At 43.6% G+C, this 16,553-nt stretch overlaps 1 protein-coding gene across 2 annotated transcripts; it reads right to left on the bottom strand.

The window, feature by feature from the left end:
* Positions 1 to 8,211: 8,211 nt before the first annotated feature.
* dand5 (DAN domain family, member 5) lies at positions 8,212 to 16,180 on the bottom strand. Of its 2 annotated transcripts, XM_065958324.1 has the most exons (4): positions 15,879 to 16,180; positions 10,035 to 10,136; positions 9,358 to 9,849; positions 8,212 to 8,929 (listed from the first exon to the last, which is right to left on the bottom strand). In XM_065958324.1, exons 3-4 carry the CDS (start codon positions 9,823 to 9,825, stop codon positions 8,627 to 8,629), a joined length of 771 nt encoding a protein of 256 aa, XP_065814396.1. In that variant the 5' UTR covers positions 9,826 to 9,849; positions 10,035 to 10,136; positions 15,879 to 16,180; the 3' UTR covers positions 8,212 to 8,626. The 2 variants fall into 2 exon arrangements, with proteins under 2 accessions (XP_065814396.1, XP_065814399.1); XM_065958327.1 differs by lacking the exon at positions 10,035 to 10,136.
* Between the last annotated feature and the right edge of the window lie 373 nt (positions 16,181 to 16,553).

Below are 16,553 nucleotides of genomic sequence, written 5' to 3'. Positions count from 1 at the left end.
GAGACGTGCATGCCAAGAGTGCCATCTGCTTTAGTTCCCCCCCCACCCCCCTTTCCAGTTTCCTCTCTCTCCTCTCTCGTCCCTCCCCGGCTCCATCTTTGTTTTCCCGCACATTCCCCCTGTTCCTATCTCCCACTAAAAAACACATACATATTTTGTCAATAGCTAAATATTACCATTCAGTATTTGTTTTCCACACCGCTCGAGCTCTGATAATAAACTATGATGGTATAGATACAAGGACGGGTGTGAGGGCGGGGGGGGAAAGGGGGGTAAGATAAGTCCAAATCTGGCAACCGTCTCAAGTGTAATGACACCTCCATCTCTATGGAAAACCATCCCCTTTTGTCTTCACTTGCATGGGAGCTCTTTCTTTTTACTGTTTTGTTCCCAGAAAACCCATGGAACATTTGCCAACATTTTTAAGAGCTGCGAAAAGCAGGATTTTTTTTTTTTTTTTTCTCTGCTGGTTTTTTAAGTCTTCCACCTCGCAGGTGTTTCTTTTTAAGGCGTGCTCGACAATGCCAAGCTCGTCTTGGCTAGTCTTGAATGCCGCGGGCCTCAAGGGGAGGGGGGGGTTGGGAGGAAAAAAAAAAAAACAAGGTTGGAGAAATCTTATTGATTAGCAGTCGTCGCTTCCCTTTTCTTTATCTCGCTGTGGCTCTCGTCTTCTGCATCCCTCACCCTGTCTCGCACACTTTTTTAAGTTTTGATAGGAGAGTGAGAAATCTTTGAAGGACAGGCCAGAAAGAAAATACAGCAAAAGAAATCTTAACTGTGACTTAAAACACTCTTATCTCTTACAGGGAGTAGTGGGAACTGAGGTGTCACAGTGCAAAACTGCAGCGTGAAGTTAAACTTCTTCCATTTCCTTTAAATCATGTATGCATGCGTTTTTGTGTAAGTGTTCACGTGTCACTGACTCCCAGAAAAGTCCAACTTAACCGAGGCCTGCTGAATGTGGAGCCTTTATTAAGGGGTGTCTAATTTCCCTCCCGACCTTTAGGCTAAACTCCGGCTTCACAGATGCTGTCAAACCTGATTTATGATGCACGTCTGCATGTCATACCGAAAATGAAAAAAAAGGGATAATCAATCTTATCTCAATCTGATGAGCCCATGTTTGTCTGATTAGTATTCTGTGGGTAATTGACACAATTGCAGCCAAAGCGGGGTTCATTAATGGTGAGACAGATTGCTGCTCGTTAGAGCCACCATGTGGTGCAAACACAAACAGCAGCCATCGTTTTGGAAAAAAAGGTGGCGTTGATAACTGTGTAAGCTGTGTTTAGTCTTAACAAAATGTCATGTAAAGTAATAAGTAATAATAAAACCATGTTATTGCCCTTGAGAGAGAGCAAAAATGATTCAGGTATTTAAATAAGAGATGGAAGGGGAAAGACTGAATAAACAGGTGGACTGCCAGTTAGGATCAGTGATTTGCCGGCTGGATGGAAAGAAACGCGGGACAAAAAAAGAAGTGAGGGGGGTAGTTTAGAGAGAGGGATGAAAAGAGGGAGCCGGGAAAGAAGTACCATCTGTTTTTTAGGCACCAGGAAGATAAAAATGTGGGTAGCGCTCAGAGGCAGCATGTTGATGTAGACACAGGGTGCAAGAGGAGGAAGCTAGGCGAGGTAAGGGAGAGAGAGAGAGGGCAGATAAGAGGAAGGCGGACAGATGGAAGACAGGAAGATGAGAGAGGGAGAAAGAGTGAGAGCGAGCGTGGAGGAGACGGGGAGCAGAGATTGGAGGTCTGGCAGCGGTGTGAGCGCACTGGGCACGCTCACATCAGGAGGGGACATGACTCGACATGCCTGCTCAGCCCAGCTGGGTCAACGCTCTGCACTGCCATGTTGTTTTGGCTCCTATGGACACACACACACACGAACACACACTCTCTCTCTCACACACACACACACACACACACACACACACACACACAGACGCATTGTGGCACAAACTGAAAAACAATCCCCCAGCTCGCTCCTCTCTCTGTCTCATATCTGGACACACACTCAGTCACAGGCAAACACACACAAGCTCACACCCAAAATGCCAGGGTTTTGGCGAGAGCGGGCCGGGCGGGCGAGGGCCCTGGACTAATGGAAACGCCAAACTCGTTACTCTAACGCTGGGTGACAAGGGCACCTTGGGCTGCAGATGTTCCTGCTGATGACAGATGGAGGCGGGCACTGCCAGGGGACAGTGGGCCAGGCCGGCGCCAGCTCCATGCCACCTGCACCCCTTCCTCTGTACCCCTCCACACACAACTCCAACACGCACACACTCCCTTGCTTTCTCACTTGGCCTATCTCTCTTCAACACTGGCGCCCTGCTTCCCCTCTTTTTCCACCCGCCTATGTGTCTGTCTGTCTCTCTCGCTCTCTCAATCTCTCTTCCTCTTTCTCTTGTCCACACACTGGCATGCCACTCTTCCTCCTCTGCCCACTGTGAGGATGACTGTTTGCGGACAGATATCTATGACACTGGCAGAATGTTGTTGGATGAATTGTGGCTGTATATGTGTTGATACTATTACCAGACAGAAGTCAGATTAGTGCGTCATGAACATAATTCAAGACGAGGAAATTAACAAACTGTTTTGCTGTGAAATGTTTGCTGCAGTATCCCAGAGCGCTGGAAAAAAAAAGAGATTGTTGCACACTTTGACAGCGCGATCTGATGACTGAGTGTAATCCATGCAGCCATTTCTGAGCAGGAAGTGGATTCCAGATCAGCTAATGCGTGATGGAGACTGTGTAATGATACCATTTATCTTCATGGAAGTGGTGACAGGCTTCTGGAGGTGATTCGCCGGCCTGGCTCGAGGAAACCGTCCACCAGGATAATTTGCTTGATGCTGCTTGTAGCCAGATTACCAAAGTGTGCTCAGCTGTAATTTTGATGATGGTGGTTTTTCACGAGGCTTTTTAACTCACCAGGAAAGCTTTTCACAGCGTCCCAGTGCGCGGCAAAAAAAAAAAAAATTATAATAAATGCAGCTAATCCTGCAAAATATTTAATGGCGAGTTTAAAAAGCCAAAGCTGCATTTAGCTGCAATTGCTTGCAGTCAAATGGTTCTAACAAATAGAAAGGGAGTTGTGCTTGACTGGATAGACACATGAAGAAGGGTTCACATCAAAGTCTTTTCTCTCAGAAAATGTGATGAGTTTCTGGGAGAGTGCTCGTTCCACCACGCCAGCAACAAATTCAGGAATATCGCCTGTCAGTCTGGGAATCCAAGTGTTGAAAGAACACCAAGCAACTGAGATGCATATGTTTGCCGTTCAATAAATTTTGATAAATCGGACCCGGCTTTGTAGCCAGAGTTGTGTCTCCAGCTTGGCCCGGTGTTTCTGTTCCCACTGTTGGAATCTGCAGACAGTGAGATTGAACTACTCGGTGATTAATGTGTATTTTGACATTGAAATCTCCTACATGTGCTGTGAGTGGACAACAATGTGCACGGTCATAATCAAAGTTTCATGGGAGTTTGTGAACCTGCCAGCGTAAAACAAAACAGCGTTGCGTTGTGGCTGCTGCTTCTTGGAGCACTTTCCTCGTCTGCAACCCCCTCCTCTGCACTTTCACCACTTTTGCACAAACCCGGCGTGCCTTCCCCCCGCCCCCCACCTCCTCCCTTCAGTACCACCTCATCCAAAAACCATGTGCAGCGTGTCATTTCAACTCCCTCAATGCTGAAGAAGGGCCCCTAACAAAACAAAACAATTATCTCTACCCTCGTTAGGACCTGGCGCGCATCCCCTCTCCCTATTTAACTCCTCTTTTTTTCTCCTGCCGGACCCGGCCTTCGCTCTTACCCCAGCCGTAGCCGTCTGTGACAATAAGTCGAGCTGAGGGTCTCTTAAGTGCTTCTGAAGTGGGGCGTTTAGCTGATTTTAGGCTTCATGTTTCTTTTAAAGGCCCCGGCAGAAGCAGAGGCACGGGATGGTTGAGATTGCCCATGAGAGAAAGATTAAGAAAGGGCAAGAGAGCAGAGAAACGCAATGGTACGTATCTGTACGAGGTGGTGGATGCTTTGAGGTGGGCTCTGATGTGTGCCGGTGAAGAGGAAGAGGAAGAGGGAATGGATGGGCTGGCAGCAGGAGGGTGGGCAGGCCTCACCGTGCCAGCTCTTAATTACTTTAATTGGAGTCATTAGCTAAGTGAGCATGAGAGACATCACCTGCACGGCACGCAGGACCGCACCTGCCACATCATCATCTCACTCCAGCGGAGGGTTTACTGACAGCTCAACACCCGACCGACCGCCCTACTGCTGCCACGACGAGGCCACAGTCAGTACAAGAAGGCTAAGACGCAAACACATGAGAATTAAAGGAATAAAAACAATTCAACAGAGCGGAGGAGGTCAGGGTGTCAAATAGTTGTTATCATCAAGAGCCAGACTAAAATGAAAGTGGGAAACAATGCAAATATACAAGCTCCAGAAAATTGCTAAATGAAAGAAGACTTTAAGTAGAAGACATCGGGTTACCTTTTCATGCAATAAGGCATTTGGATGTGGGCACATCACTACAACAAACTAACAATTAAGGATAAGAGTCAGTAGATTTTCCTTCAAAAAAACAGACTTATACAAAAGTAATGTGAACTTATCAACTATTGTTTATCAGAGGGCAAGATGGCTGATCACGGCCCTTTCATTTACTCCAGACAGATCTGATGAATCTCTGGCATGTTTGAAATCTGGGTCTTAAAACTTCATAACCTCTCTTGGTGATGCTGACTACGTGTTTGTGTGTGTGTGTGTGTGTGTGTGTGTGTGTGTGTGTGTGTGTGTGTGTGTGTGTGTGTGTGTGTGTGTGTGTGTGTGTGTGTGTGTGTGTGTGTGTGTGTGTGTTTGTATGTGTGTGTGTATGAGAGAGAGAAAGCAAGAGCGTTTTCACCGTAATTGTACATGAATTTATGTGACAAGTGAAATACACATAAACTCGACTTCAACCTCAGTCTGTGGAAATTTTCAAAGGAAACCTTACTGACAATTGTCAATGCTCCGTCCTGATTTAACTGGTACTGTACATTGTGAGCACTCAAGTCGTGGCAGACAATCGGACCGTACTGTGTGTACACGGAAATCTTGAGCTTTGGTGGTGCTGGAACCATTTTAACCTTTTTGAGACCAAGTCAGGCAGTTGTTGAAACTAAATAGATTGTAGATCCTTACTCGTGTATAAACACACCTAAAAGTCTGTGGGTCAAAGTGTATTAAAGTTGAACGGTAAGCTAAATATATTTTGAAGTTAAACAACATGAAACACATACGGTATGAAAGTCTCCTTTCATTTCCGAGGATTCGACCACTAGTTCTGTAGTTCCCTATGATGTCACTCACCTTATAGTTTGATGCTGTAGGAGGGGGACAGCCTGGGACACGACAGGAGGTAGAATAGATGATTCTTCATTAATGTTGTGATGCTACTGCCCATGTCCAGCCTGAAACACTGAACTCACACACAGACAAAAAAAAAAAAAAGAATACGTTCATGTCATAAACATTGCTTTTTGCTACTTTTGACAGTTGTAGTATAGGATACCAAAACCTCTGAAGGACTTTGTTCAATGACGAACTTTGATGATGTCCAGACCTGCAGGCTACACCTTCCTCTGTCCTCCACAGCACCCAGCAGACAGCCTGGCAGGCGTGCTGGCAGACAGGAAGGGTGGCAGTGGGCTGGTTGTCTTCGCCCGGGGCACCATCTCCTGCAGAGCCAACTCTGACCAGCTGGTCCAGACTAACACCACCGAGTGAGCGCGCACAACCGGATCAGCGGGGAGGTAGATACTAGCTGCAGTCCAGACCCTCTCACACCTCAAGCCTGACACCTAAGGCAGAAAACCTGCACCCATGAGATTCAGGTGAGAAGACTCTGTCTGGTTTACGACTTAACAGGTTGTCACATTTCTCCTGGCGGACCCTGACACCATCCCTATTGCGTTCCAGAAAGCAGAGCATTATGGACCCCTGTTTGCCATCACCTGCTGATGCCAGATCTGAGAGCCCGGTCCCCAGTCAGGGTCGGTCCAATCTAATGTGATGGTTTAGCTCCAACAGAGCTCCAAGTTGCGAGGGAAAGTCTGGTGGACTGCCCTGTTCCAGCTTGATTAAGCTAGTTAGTTAGCTTAGCAGTGTTAAGCATGAGATTCAGAGGACACCACGACAAGTCAGTAAACAAAAGGTTTACAATAGGACGCAGATTCAGCTCAGTTGGCGGACCGCGTGTCCCATGTGCAGAGTCAACAGTCCTCACCTGCAACGACCCCAGGTTTGACCCCCGATCCTCCACCCCTTGAACTGCATGTCTTCCCCACTTTCTCCACCCAAATGTTTCCCATCTCTCTACAGCTGAACCATCATAAGAGCAATAATCTGAAAAAAAGAGTTCATAACGTCACAATAAACTGACCGGGGAATATTTGTTTTCAAGTCAATTATAAGACAAAGAAGAAAATAAGAAGCCTGTGCTGTTAATTAACAACTTCTGATGGTCTAGAAAAACATTTTTCAAAGACAATCTTCCAAGAAAACGCACAAAAATAGGCCTCAAACAGTCCATTGATGATTCAGTTCCCCCTTGATACACCTTGATTGACCTGATATCGTTTGAGCTTCCCCCCCCCCCACACTGCACACCTCGCAACCACTTCCACGTCTGACAGTTAAAAGGCCTACACACACAGAGAAAGAGCAGGCAGCTCATTGTGCGTTTTAAAGCGCTAACTAGGCCACTTAGCACCCCGTGACGCTGATCTGATCCCCGAGGCGCTGAACTTGGCAGAGGGCCCTCCTCCTTTTCGCTCCTTCCTTTCCCCCTCGCCATGGGAACCAGGCCATCCTTAATGACGCAGGAGTGCTCCGCCGGATCCCACAATGCAAAGGGGGCTGACATCTGTCTTGCTAAGTGGTGCACTCTCTTGTGCACCTTGTTTGTTCAATCAACAACTCTCTCTTCCCCCCCCCCCACACACACACACACAACTCCCCGCTCCTCCTCCCTCCCCTCCTTCCTCTACGCCGGCTTTCTTTTTTATCCCTTTCTCGTATTAAAAAAGACAAAAGATTGGAAGAAGAGAGGTACAGAGTTTGAAAAGAATAGACACTGAGATAGTGAGATCATGACTCTCTTCACCGCCATCATCACACACACACACACACACACACACACACACACACACACACACAACAGCACAGTGGGCAGATTATTACCGCATGCAAGTGAAGTGCACCACAGCACAGTGACAGAGATGGATTGCTAAACACATTGCAGCTGAAGTTATGAATCTGGCATTTCACAAACAACAATCTGCACTAGGAGGAAGGAGAGTTTTGAAAGCAAGAACTGATCACAGCTAGCAGGCCTCTGTGAGCCTCACAACCTCTTCTGCATATTTAGAAAAATAAATAAGTGCCTGATTAAAAGTGGCCCCCTAAATCCTCCTAGTTAAGACCTGGGCAAATATTTGTCCCATCAATCTTGGAAAATATAGCCATCAATCCAAGATGTTAATCACATGCTAATGGAATCCGAGGGGCTCAATGCAACCCCCGTAGCGCAATGAGCGCTTTCACTTTTTCAGAAAGCCCACGTGAATACAAATGGCCATCTAAACAGTCACTTTGACAGCATGCCAAGGCAACGTAAAGAGCCCCCTTCTCTATGCCCCTCTGGGAATGTATGTAGGCATGTGTGGGATGAGTTCACTTTACCAGGCCCAGGTGCCAGGGTATAAATGAATAATAGGTTTTATGGAGCCCTAACTGAAAAAAGTGCATACACACATAATCACACATGCTCAGCCGCTCAAGTGCATCTGCAGAGAAGGATGTTCAAATTCCCACAACAACCCTGAAAAGAGATTGGGCATGAGAATAGGTGGTTCCTATACATAATTCAGGGGTCCATGCTGAAACAATTATGTTTGCTTACTCCTAAGTACCCGTGCTCAATAGCTCGTTTGCTCTCTAGTTTGGTGCTTTCAGATGTAAGTGCTATGTGCTAAAAGTCGGCGGAACAAGGCTTTTTTAATAAAATATAGGAGCTGACACTTGAACGCTTGAATACGAGAGTGGATGGAAAAAAACAAATGCTCTTCATGTTTTAACTCCAGCTTTGCATGCAAACTAAATTGCACTTGTGACTATAACAGTGTTAGCAGAAAACTAATTAGCAACGCCCAGGCAAAAGGAATCAGGACAAACAGGAGATTTTAATGACGATATTACAAGTTCACAATATTCCAGTTTAGTTGAATCTAAACACTTTTTCTGAAAACATAACACTAGTCCAGTGTGGACAGATCGGTCTGTTGCAACATGACCAAAATATAGGTCATTTTGTCATCAATCATTGGTGTGAATAAACACCACAACATATTATTCTGAATAAAACATTCAGACTCGTAATCAAACACAGATACAAACACTGATACACATGTTCATAAAGATGCATGCTTCTAGTTCATTTTCATGAAGTGAGGATAAAGTCGATGAGTGCAGTGATCTCACAGAGAATGAAGGTATCAGCCAGGATTAAAACGATTACCTGCCCCTTAAAAAATCCTGGACAATCATGAATGTTTTTTTGGACAACATTTGTAACAGAATCACAGGTGTGTGGAAGCCACAGCATCTGCCCTCTTTTCCTCACGGCCTGTCTCGCACTTGCACTCCTCCACCACCACCAGCCGCCTCTCCCTGACCTCAGCTCCACAGCGCAGAGGCACGGTCACGGTGTGAGATTTAGACGGGGCGCAGCGGGAGCAGGGGGCCCGGTGACGGAGTGACCCTGTCCCAGAAGAACCCGGCCCTGCAAACTCTCCTTCCGACGGGACAAACAGGGAGCTGCACTGACCGAAACACAGCTTGTTGTGCACGGTTACTGTGCTGCATCCCTCCGCTGTCACATGCTGGGAGGAAGAAAGAGAGGAGCAAGATTAGATCAAGCATCACAGCTAGTTTTTCTTCTAAAGCCATCTCCAAAGATTCAATACACAACACTTTTGTGTTTACATACCATGCACCTTATTCATACTGCAACATTTTTTCCTGCAATGTAATTATCAGGTTGGGAAGCTCAAATGCTGTCATAATACTGTACTGTTGTGTTCCAGTTAAGGTTGTCAAAATAACCTTTTTTTCAATACTTACAATCAGGACAAGACAAGTGACAACAGTGTTCAATTAAAGCTGAATGCTAAATCAAGCTGTTGTCTGACTGTAGCTGATGGGTTATCAAAGATGACCAGGTTTCTCTCTGACTTTCACTGGCCATTGTTTTGTAAGGGTACAAATTCCTGGCTTCACCCATGATATAAAAATAATCATAGTTTCTTACCTGGGTGAAAGGTATAGCAGTGCACGTCTGTTTTGTGTCCTTCAGGTTGATTGGCAGGTGCATCTTCTCTCCTTTGTTTATGGCTCTCTGCCACATCTGCAGGCCTTGCGTCTTCTTCACCTCTATCTCATTTTTAGGCTTCAGGTGGTGTAGTGGACTCAGTGGGGTCCTGGGGCCTGAAGCAGGACCTGGACGTCCCTGGGACAAGAAAGCTGGGAAGGACAGTCTGGAGCTGAGGGAGGGGGCTCTTCTGGGGGTCAGACCTTGTCTGAAGAAGCCTGAATGGGCCAGGGACCGAGGGTCCAGCTGCACCACCTTTACTACTCCCCGGACAGGTTCATCTGGTCCGCTTCCTGATGACTCAAAGTCGACTCTTGATCCTTTCACGATGTTGTCAAAGGCATTGTGAGGTAATGTAAGAGCCAGGGTCCAATGGGATAGAAGGACGAGGATGAGAGGAAAGGCCATTCTTGTAAATAAACAGGGATAGATCTAAAAGTAGAAGTAGCACAATTATTTTCAAATTCTGACAGAAAAAAGTTACAGCTAAATTTGCGAAAAAAAATGAAAATCTTTGTCTGGAGGTTTGGTCCAAGGTTCCAAATGGCAACCTTGCTGTCAGTGCTTTGTGGGAGTGAAGGAGGGAGCCTTTTATATAGGTAGCTGCCAGTTCTCACCTGAGTTTAAATGGAAGTGAAGGTGTCGCAATTCCCACACCAGGCCAGACATCACACCGAGACTAGAACTCCAGCTCGGGGATAGTCGCCAGACTGGGAGGACTTCAGAGTCAAGGTGAGCGTTAAAAACAACGTCATAAACAAATTAGCCCTTAACCAAAGTATTGCAATGTATTTTCTATTTTGGTAACGTAGATCCCTTTAAGTTATTTAAAGGAATTTAAAAACTCAGGTTTAGTGAAATATTTAAAGAAAAATAGCCATGAGCCACCTAAACATTCATTGGGTTAGTAGGGTTGTTAAGATACCAGAATTTTAAACTTTGTTACTATATTACAAAATCAAACGATATCAATACCTGTTTGATACACCAGCGACAAAAAAATAAGTCCTTGGTTGGCCCCCAATACTGGGTCATTTTCATGTTTATAACAAAAATTGCAATCAAACTCCTGTACATTGTCTAAATTGCACAAATAAATTGATGTCAATGTTTTGATAAAGCTATGTGTGCAATTTAGACGGTGCTCTCTCTTGTTGAGTTCAAAATATGACTTAAGAGCCTTCATTTTTTTAAAGCTTCATCAGTACTTTTGGATACTGTCAATAATTAAAACATTATGCATAACTATGCACTTAACATCATTCTTCCAGAGGAGAAGTCTTCATTTCATGTTTCGATGATATTGAAAGCTCTGCCTCAAAAGTCTTTGAGAATCTGCATCAAGGTTTAGTCGCTTCAATCTGTGATTTTTAAAACTATAGAGTATGAAACCATATGAAACATACTATTCATTCAGAATCACAATCAACAAACACATTTCAACCCCTTTACAAGTAAATGATCATCATAAAAGTAGACAATACCCGCGACATGCACAAGGAAAACTTCATACCACGAGGACGTATTAATTCAACAATAGCATAGTAGGGTTGTCACAGTATGATACTAGTAAAATTCAAATGGTATGATATCTGTTGAGATGCACAGCAACAGAATTAAAAGTCTTAGGAACACAATGTTGGGTCATTTCTTGTTTTTAAGTACCAAAATTTGCGAGACAAATCCTGCACAGCCACGCTGTCTCAATTATACAAAACATGAATTTGTGACATTCAGGCAGGGCTCTCTTTTTTTGGGTTTAAAATATGACTCAAGTTCTGTCGTCTTTTGTAGTCTTAAATTTTAGGTCCTTTTCAATAGCATGGATAGTTAAACTAACATACCTCTCTGTATATACGTCTACATCAAAAACAATCTAGATATCAATCGTTTTGACAACCTGACGGTAAAGTAATGCAGCCAGGGGAAACTTTTCTGAACGATTTAGGAAGACCACTCGTTCAAAATGTGCCCTTGTCTACAATAAAACCCTCATTTAGCAGGTGTTCCCGTTACATTTGGTCATAAAGCAGTAATGACTTTATGTTCTCTGGGCAAACAAACCGTCTCCTGTCCATTTTTCCCACAGCCCCAACTTGTCGTCCCATCATTATACCATTAGACTTCAGTGAGCTCGCTCAGCCGTGACCTGATCACACAGCGGAGCTGCTGGAAGGTAAACCGGCTGACAGAGTAATAATATTCAGGGTGTTTGACTTTCTCAAAGTGCTCTTGGTGACCAGAGGCACGCTTACGCCATAAACTCTTTCCTAAATCTGTTTCATGTCTCAAACTTTGTCTTATGGTGCAGACAGATTCACAGAAGAATGGAAGATGTTCAATTTAATCTTCACTGACCTGAAACATTTAAACATAAGCTGGTGAGGTCTATTCTCAAGATTTTTTTAAACAATTATACAGTTAAAAATCATTACCGAATGTGTTCAGTATTATTACAGGAAAATATCATCCCTGTTTCTGCAGTTTATATGTTTTCCACAAGAGGGCAGACTTTACAAAGAATATAGTCTCCCCTCCTATCCACCTGCTCTCTCACTATTTGGCAGCCTGGTCTGTATGAACTATTGAGGACATCTAAAAAAAAAAAGAAAAAAATGTGTCATACAACTTTTCGTTTTTCCTTCTCACACACTAACACAATGCATATCTCTTTTTATGATGTGAATGTATTTAACGTTGACTCTATTTTCACAATCGTAAGACCCAGTGACACATTTGGAAAAACGAATGACTAAGCTGAAGTTTATCTTGAGGTTAGCACATTTTAAACCAGTAGCTGTTGAGGTGTTATGTTTTTTTTTTTCCTTTTAGAAAACAGAAACTCAGTTTAACAACAGTTTAGTCTGACACAAAACTGTGAACAAATAAACTTATAGGGCCAAGAGAAATTAGGTCAATATAAGCAGATAAAATGGTGTAAAGTTTACATTATCAGTAAAACAAATGCTCAGGAAACAACTGAATCTTGGAGCTACGTTCCAATTCTTGAACTGGCCTCCCTGGAGGAAAAGGCAAATAAAGGGGAAACAGGTGAAATCTGAAGCAAGCCTCTGGACAGGCCTTCCTCGTCAGCTGACTTCTCTGTGAACTATCATAAAGTGGCCAATCAAGTAAAAGACAGAGAGTACAAAGTGTACAGCAAAGAAGGGAAAAGCCCAGCCTTGTTTTAGATGCTCAAGGGCTCGACAAATTCTGTGGCCGTGCTCGATTATAATGTTGGTTTTGCCCATAATAAAGATTATTTCATTCAGAGCAGACAGTAAGCCTTTTGAGCTCATTGAAAAAAAAAAAGTGAAAGATCCCATACAAATGTTTATACTATGGAGCAGTTTGAGAAATAACACCCTTATGTGTTTATAACTGAAAATGTTGAATAAGTACCGGATCACACCAACACATTATGTTACAAGAAATCTTTTTACTTATGATGTTCCCAAATATTGTTTCTCTTCTCTGTGATCTAAAATTAACTTTTACAAGAGTACTTCCAACAACCAGACACTAACCAAGAGAACAACATCATGACGCAGGACATGGCAGAGTTGTCACATGTTGCATTTTACTGCAGTTCAAACTGTTTTATGATGAGAAAGAGACAGAGAGCGATGATGTTTATTCAGATTATGACGCCACTGAGAAGGCTCATCAGGTAACTGTAACATGTGACAGGACAACCTGCTGCTTCAGCAGTTAGCACACATTAAACTTTACATGAATGCTGACACACACTGTGATCCGTCCACTCTCAAGTGAACCGCTTTGAAACAAATCCTGAAATGCTGTTTCCACAACTGCATTAGTGCGTCACGATACCAGAATTTTAAACTTCAATATTATACTGGTAAAACCAAACTATTACTACTACCTGTTTCAACACCACAACAACTAAAATGTACTAAGTCTTTGGCAGTAGATAAATATTGGGTAATTTGGGGTTTAGAAATTGCAAAAAATCCCAAGCCAACTCCAGCACACAATCTAAACATTCACTATACAATGGCAACGTTTCAGTGCTGATTCGTTGCCAACATATTTAAGTTAGGGTACTTTCTATCAGTTAAATATTGGAGCTTTATTGTTTAAAAACATGTGGAAATGAAAAGTAGTGAAGAATTACAATTTTCGACAAGCTCCCACTGCATAAAGCAAATGACAGTAGCTCTAGTTTGACCATACGGCTCGACCATGTTTAACAGCTCACCTTTCTGTCGCTCCATGTGCAGCTTCATAACTGTTCATTCCTATTATTCATAATTGCCATGTAACCCTTTTAACCTTCCTAGAATCAATACAAATGACCTGCCACAGACACTAAAAAGGTATCCAACAACAACACAGGCTGCAGAGGAATGTGATGGATAACATCAGCTACAAAACAGAACAGATTCATGTGAACAACTCATTGACTCTGTGAGACATCAGTGTCATAAAGTCCCTTTCTAACTTTCTTACTCAGCTTGTGCTCACACAACGTCGGTAGTTCTTTCAAATGTAGAAAACCACAACCTACTGGCTTGAAAAGAAGCTCAGCTCATGAGTTTGAAAATCAAGAATACGTGAACAGATTTCTCTACCACCTGTTGGCTGCAGACACGAGCTGATGACAAAACACGGACAAATTGTAAGTCATATTGTAGACCTGTCATGTACTGAACCTCTGTTCAACAAACACCTTATTGGTCTACAATGACAAAAACATTATTTCTCTATAGCTGTTAAATGCACCACCATCAACAAATCCACATAGATTTGTCTATTTGGTGGAGGGCAGAAAGTGTGCACTATTGAACTGTCGGGGTCAGCCCTATGTTCCCACAGCCCAAAGGTCCCACAGCCCAATGGTCCCACAGCCCTATGGTCCCACAGCCCTATGGTCCCACAGCCCTATGGTCCCACAGCCCAATGGTCCCACAGCCCTATGGTCCCACAGCCCAATGGTCCCACAGCCCTATGGTCCCACAGCCCTATGGTCCCACAGCCCAATGGTCCCACAGCCCTATGGTCCCACAGCCCAATGGTCCCACAGCCCAATGGTCCCACAGCCCTATGTTCCCACAGCCCAATGGTCCCACAGCCCAATGGTCCCACAGCCCTATGGTCCCACAGCCCAATGGTCCCACAGCCCTATGTTCCCACAGCCCAATGGTCCCACAGCCCAATGGTCCCACAGCCCTATGGTCCCACAGCCCAAAGGTCCCACAGCCCAATGGTCCCACAGCCCTATGTTCCAACATTTTTTCTCAAAATTAAACCCTATGTTCCCACAACTATGCTTTGCGACCAGTTGCTGCGCTTCATTTGACTGATCTGACCGGAAGCTAGTCAATGCGAGGCCTCTGTGCTACTCAGTATAGTTTGTTTATTTAAAAGGACAACTGTTTGCAATAAACAAAGAGATGGGCGCACCAGATTTAGCTAAAAGCTACATTCCATCTGTAGTCCATTACTACTGGATAATAATAGTTGGGTGTAATTGGCTACCAAATTGGGAAAAAGGGGAATAAAATCTGATACAAATTTATGAAAAAGGAAATGTGGGAACATAGGGCCTCATTTTGGAGAAAAAACATCTACGAACTGTGGGAACATAGGGTTCTGGGAACATAGGGCTGTGGGAACATAGGGCTGTGGGAACATAGGGCTGTGGGAACATAGGGCTCTGGGAACATAGGGCTGTGGGAACATAGGGCTCTGGGAACATAGGGCTGTGGGAACATAGGGCTGTGGGAACATAGGGCTCTGGGAACATAGGGCTGTGGGAACATAGGGCTGTGGGAACATAGGGCTGTGGGAACATAGGGCTCTGGGAACATAGGGCTGTGGGAACATAGGGCTCTGGGAACATAGGGTTCTGGGAACATAGGGCTCTGGGAACATAGGGCTGTGGGAACATAGGGCTGTGGGAACATAGGGCTCTGGGAACATAGGGCTCTGGGAACATAGACACGCTCCCGAATTGTCAAAGCCTTTGTTTTTTTAAACAGCTGCTTACTCAACAAACTCTACACAACAATTTTTAAAACTGATATGACATTTTAAACAGAAAAACATCCTGTTGTAAACAATCCCTCCTGCAAGTTGGTGTATTATTTCAAACATGTTGTTAGTTGCACGTAAGCGAGCTCTCCTACATAAATAATAATAGATAATAATAATAGATTAAATAATAGAATAATAATAAAGTAAATAATAGATAACTAGAGGCATTCTTAAGAGAATAATGTATGAGTAGCCTACACATCAGAAGTTAAAGTTAACAAATCTACTCTAGTAATAAACATGACTGAAACACTACATTGAAAGCAGGTGTATCTGACACAATGTCAACATCAACACACAACTCCTGCTGGTGAGTAGCTGAACTGCTCGCTAACGTTGGTCCTCGGCTACACAGCATTATAACACATGTAGCTCACTTTTAGCCCACAATGCTAACTTACAGTGTTGAAGCAGCTCGGCCAGTTCTTTACAGCGTCACAAAACCGTCCTCTTTATCTTCCATTATCTGAGTTTCCACCGCATTAGCGATGATAATCCTTCCTAACTGGATTAATTATTAGCCGCCTCCGATGGTTGACCGTCATCTTCCTCCTTTCTTTCCATAAACACAATAAACGCGCTCCACAACCAGAACTTGTTGAATTTTAACCGAAACGATTAAAAAACATGTATTATTTATTAAAATAGAAGCTGAACAAGCTTTTAACTTCGTGTTGACCAACCTGTCCACAGGTAGAGCGATTCAAACAGATTCAAACCGGCCAATCACAAAGCAGTATAGAGCAACGGTCGTCATCATCACTGACGTCACGGAATCTTAATATTATTTTTTTTATATTATTTTCTCTTATTTCACGTGTGATGTAATATTTACAGTCTTATATGGTAATATGCATAATAACCTTTTGCACTGTCGTCAACCTATTCATTTGATTATCACATTTCAAAGTTCAAAGTTCTTAACTAACTCCCTAACTTTAGTTTTTAGTTTTTACAAAATGATTCTGTCAATTAAATTAATATATTTTATATATATATAGAATTCTCTTTGTACTTATGATGACCCTGGCATGTGTGGCTGTTTGTACATTTCCACATGTCAATATAGTAAAGAA

The sequence above is a fragment of the Labrus bergylta genome, chromosome 1, assembly GCF_963930695.1.
Source record: "Labrus bergylta chromosome 1, fLabBer1.1, whole genome shotgun sequence".
Lineage (NCBI taxonomy): Eukaryota > Metazoa > Chordata > Actinopteri > Labriformes > Labridae > Labrus > Labrus bergylta.
Note: the sequence above shows the minus strand (reverse complement) of the source record. Positions and strands in the feature narration are given on the sequence as shown.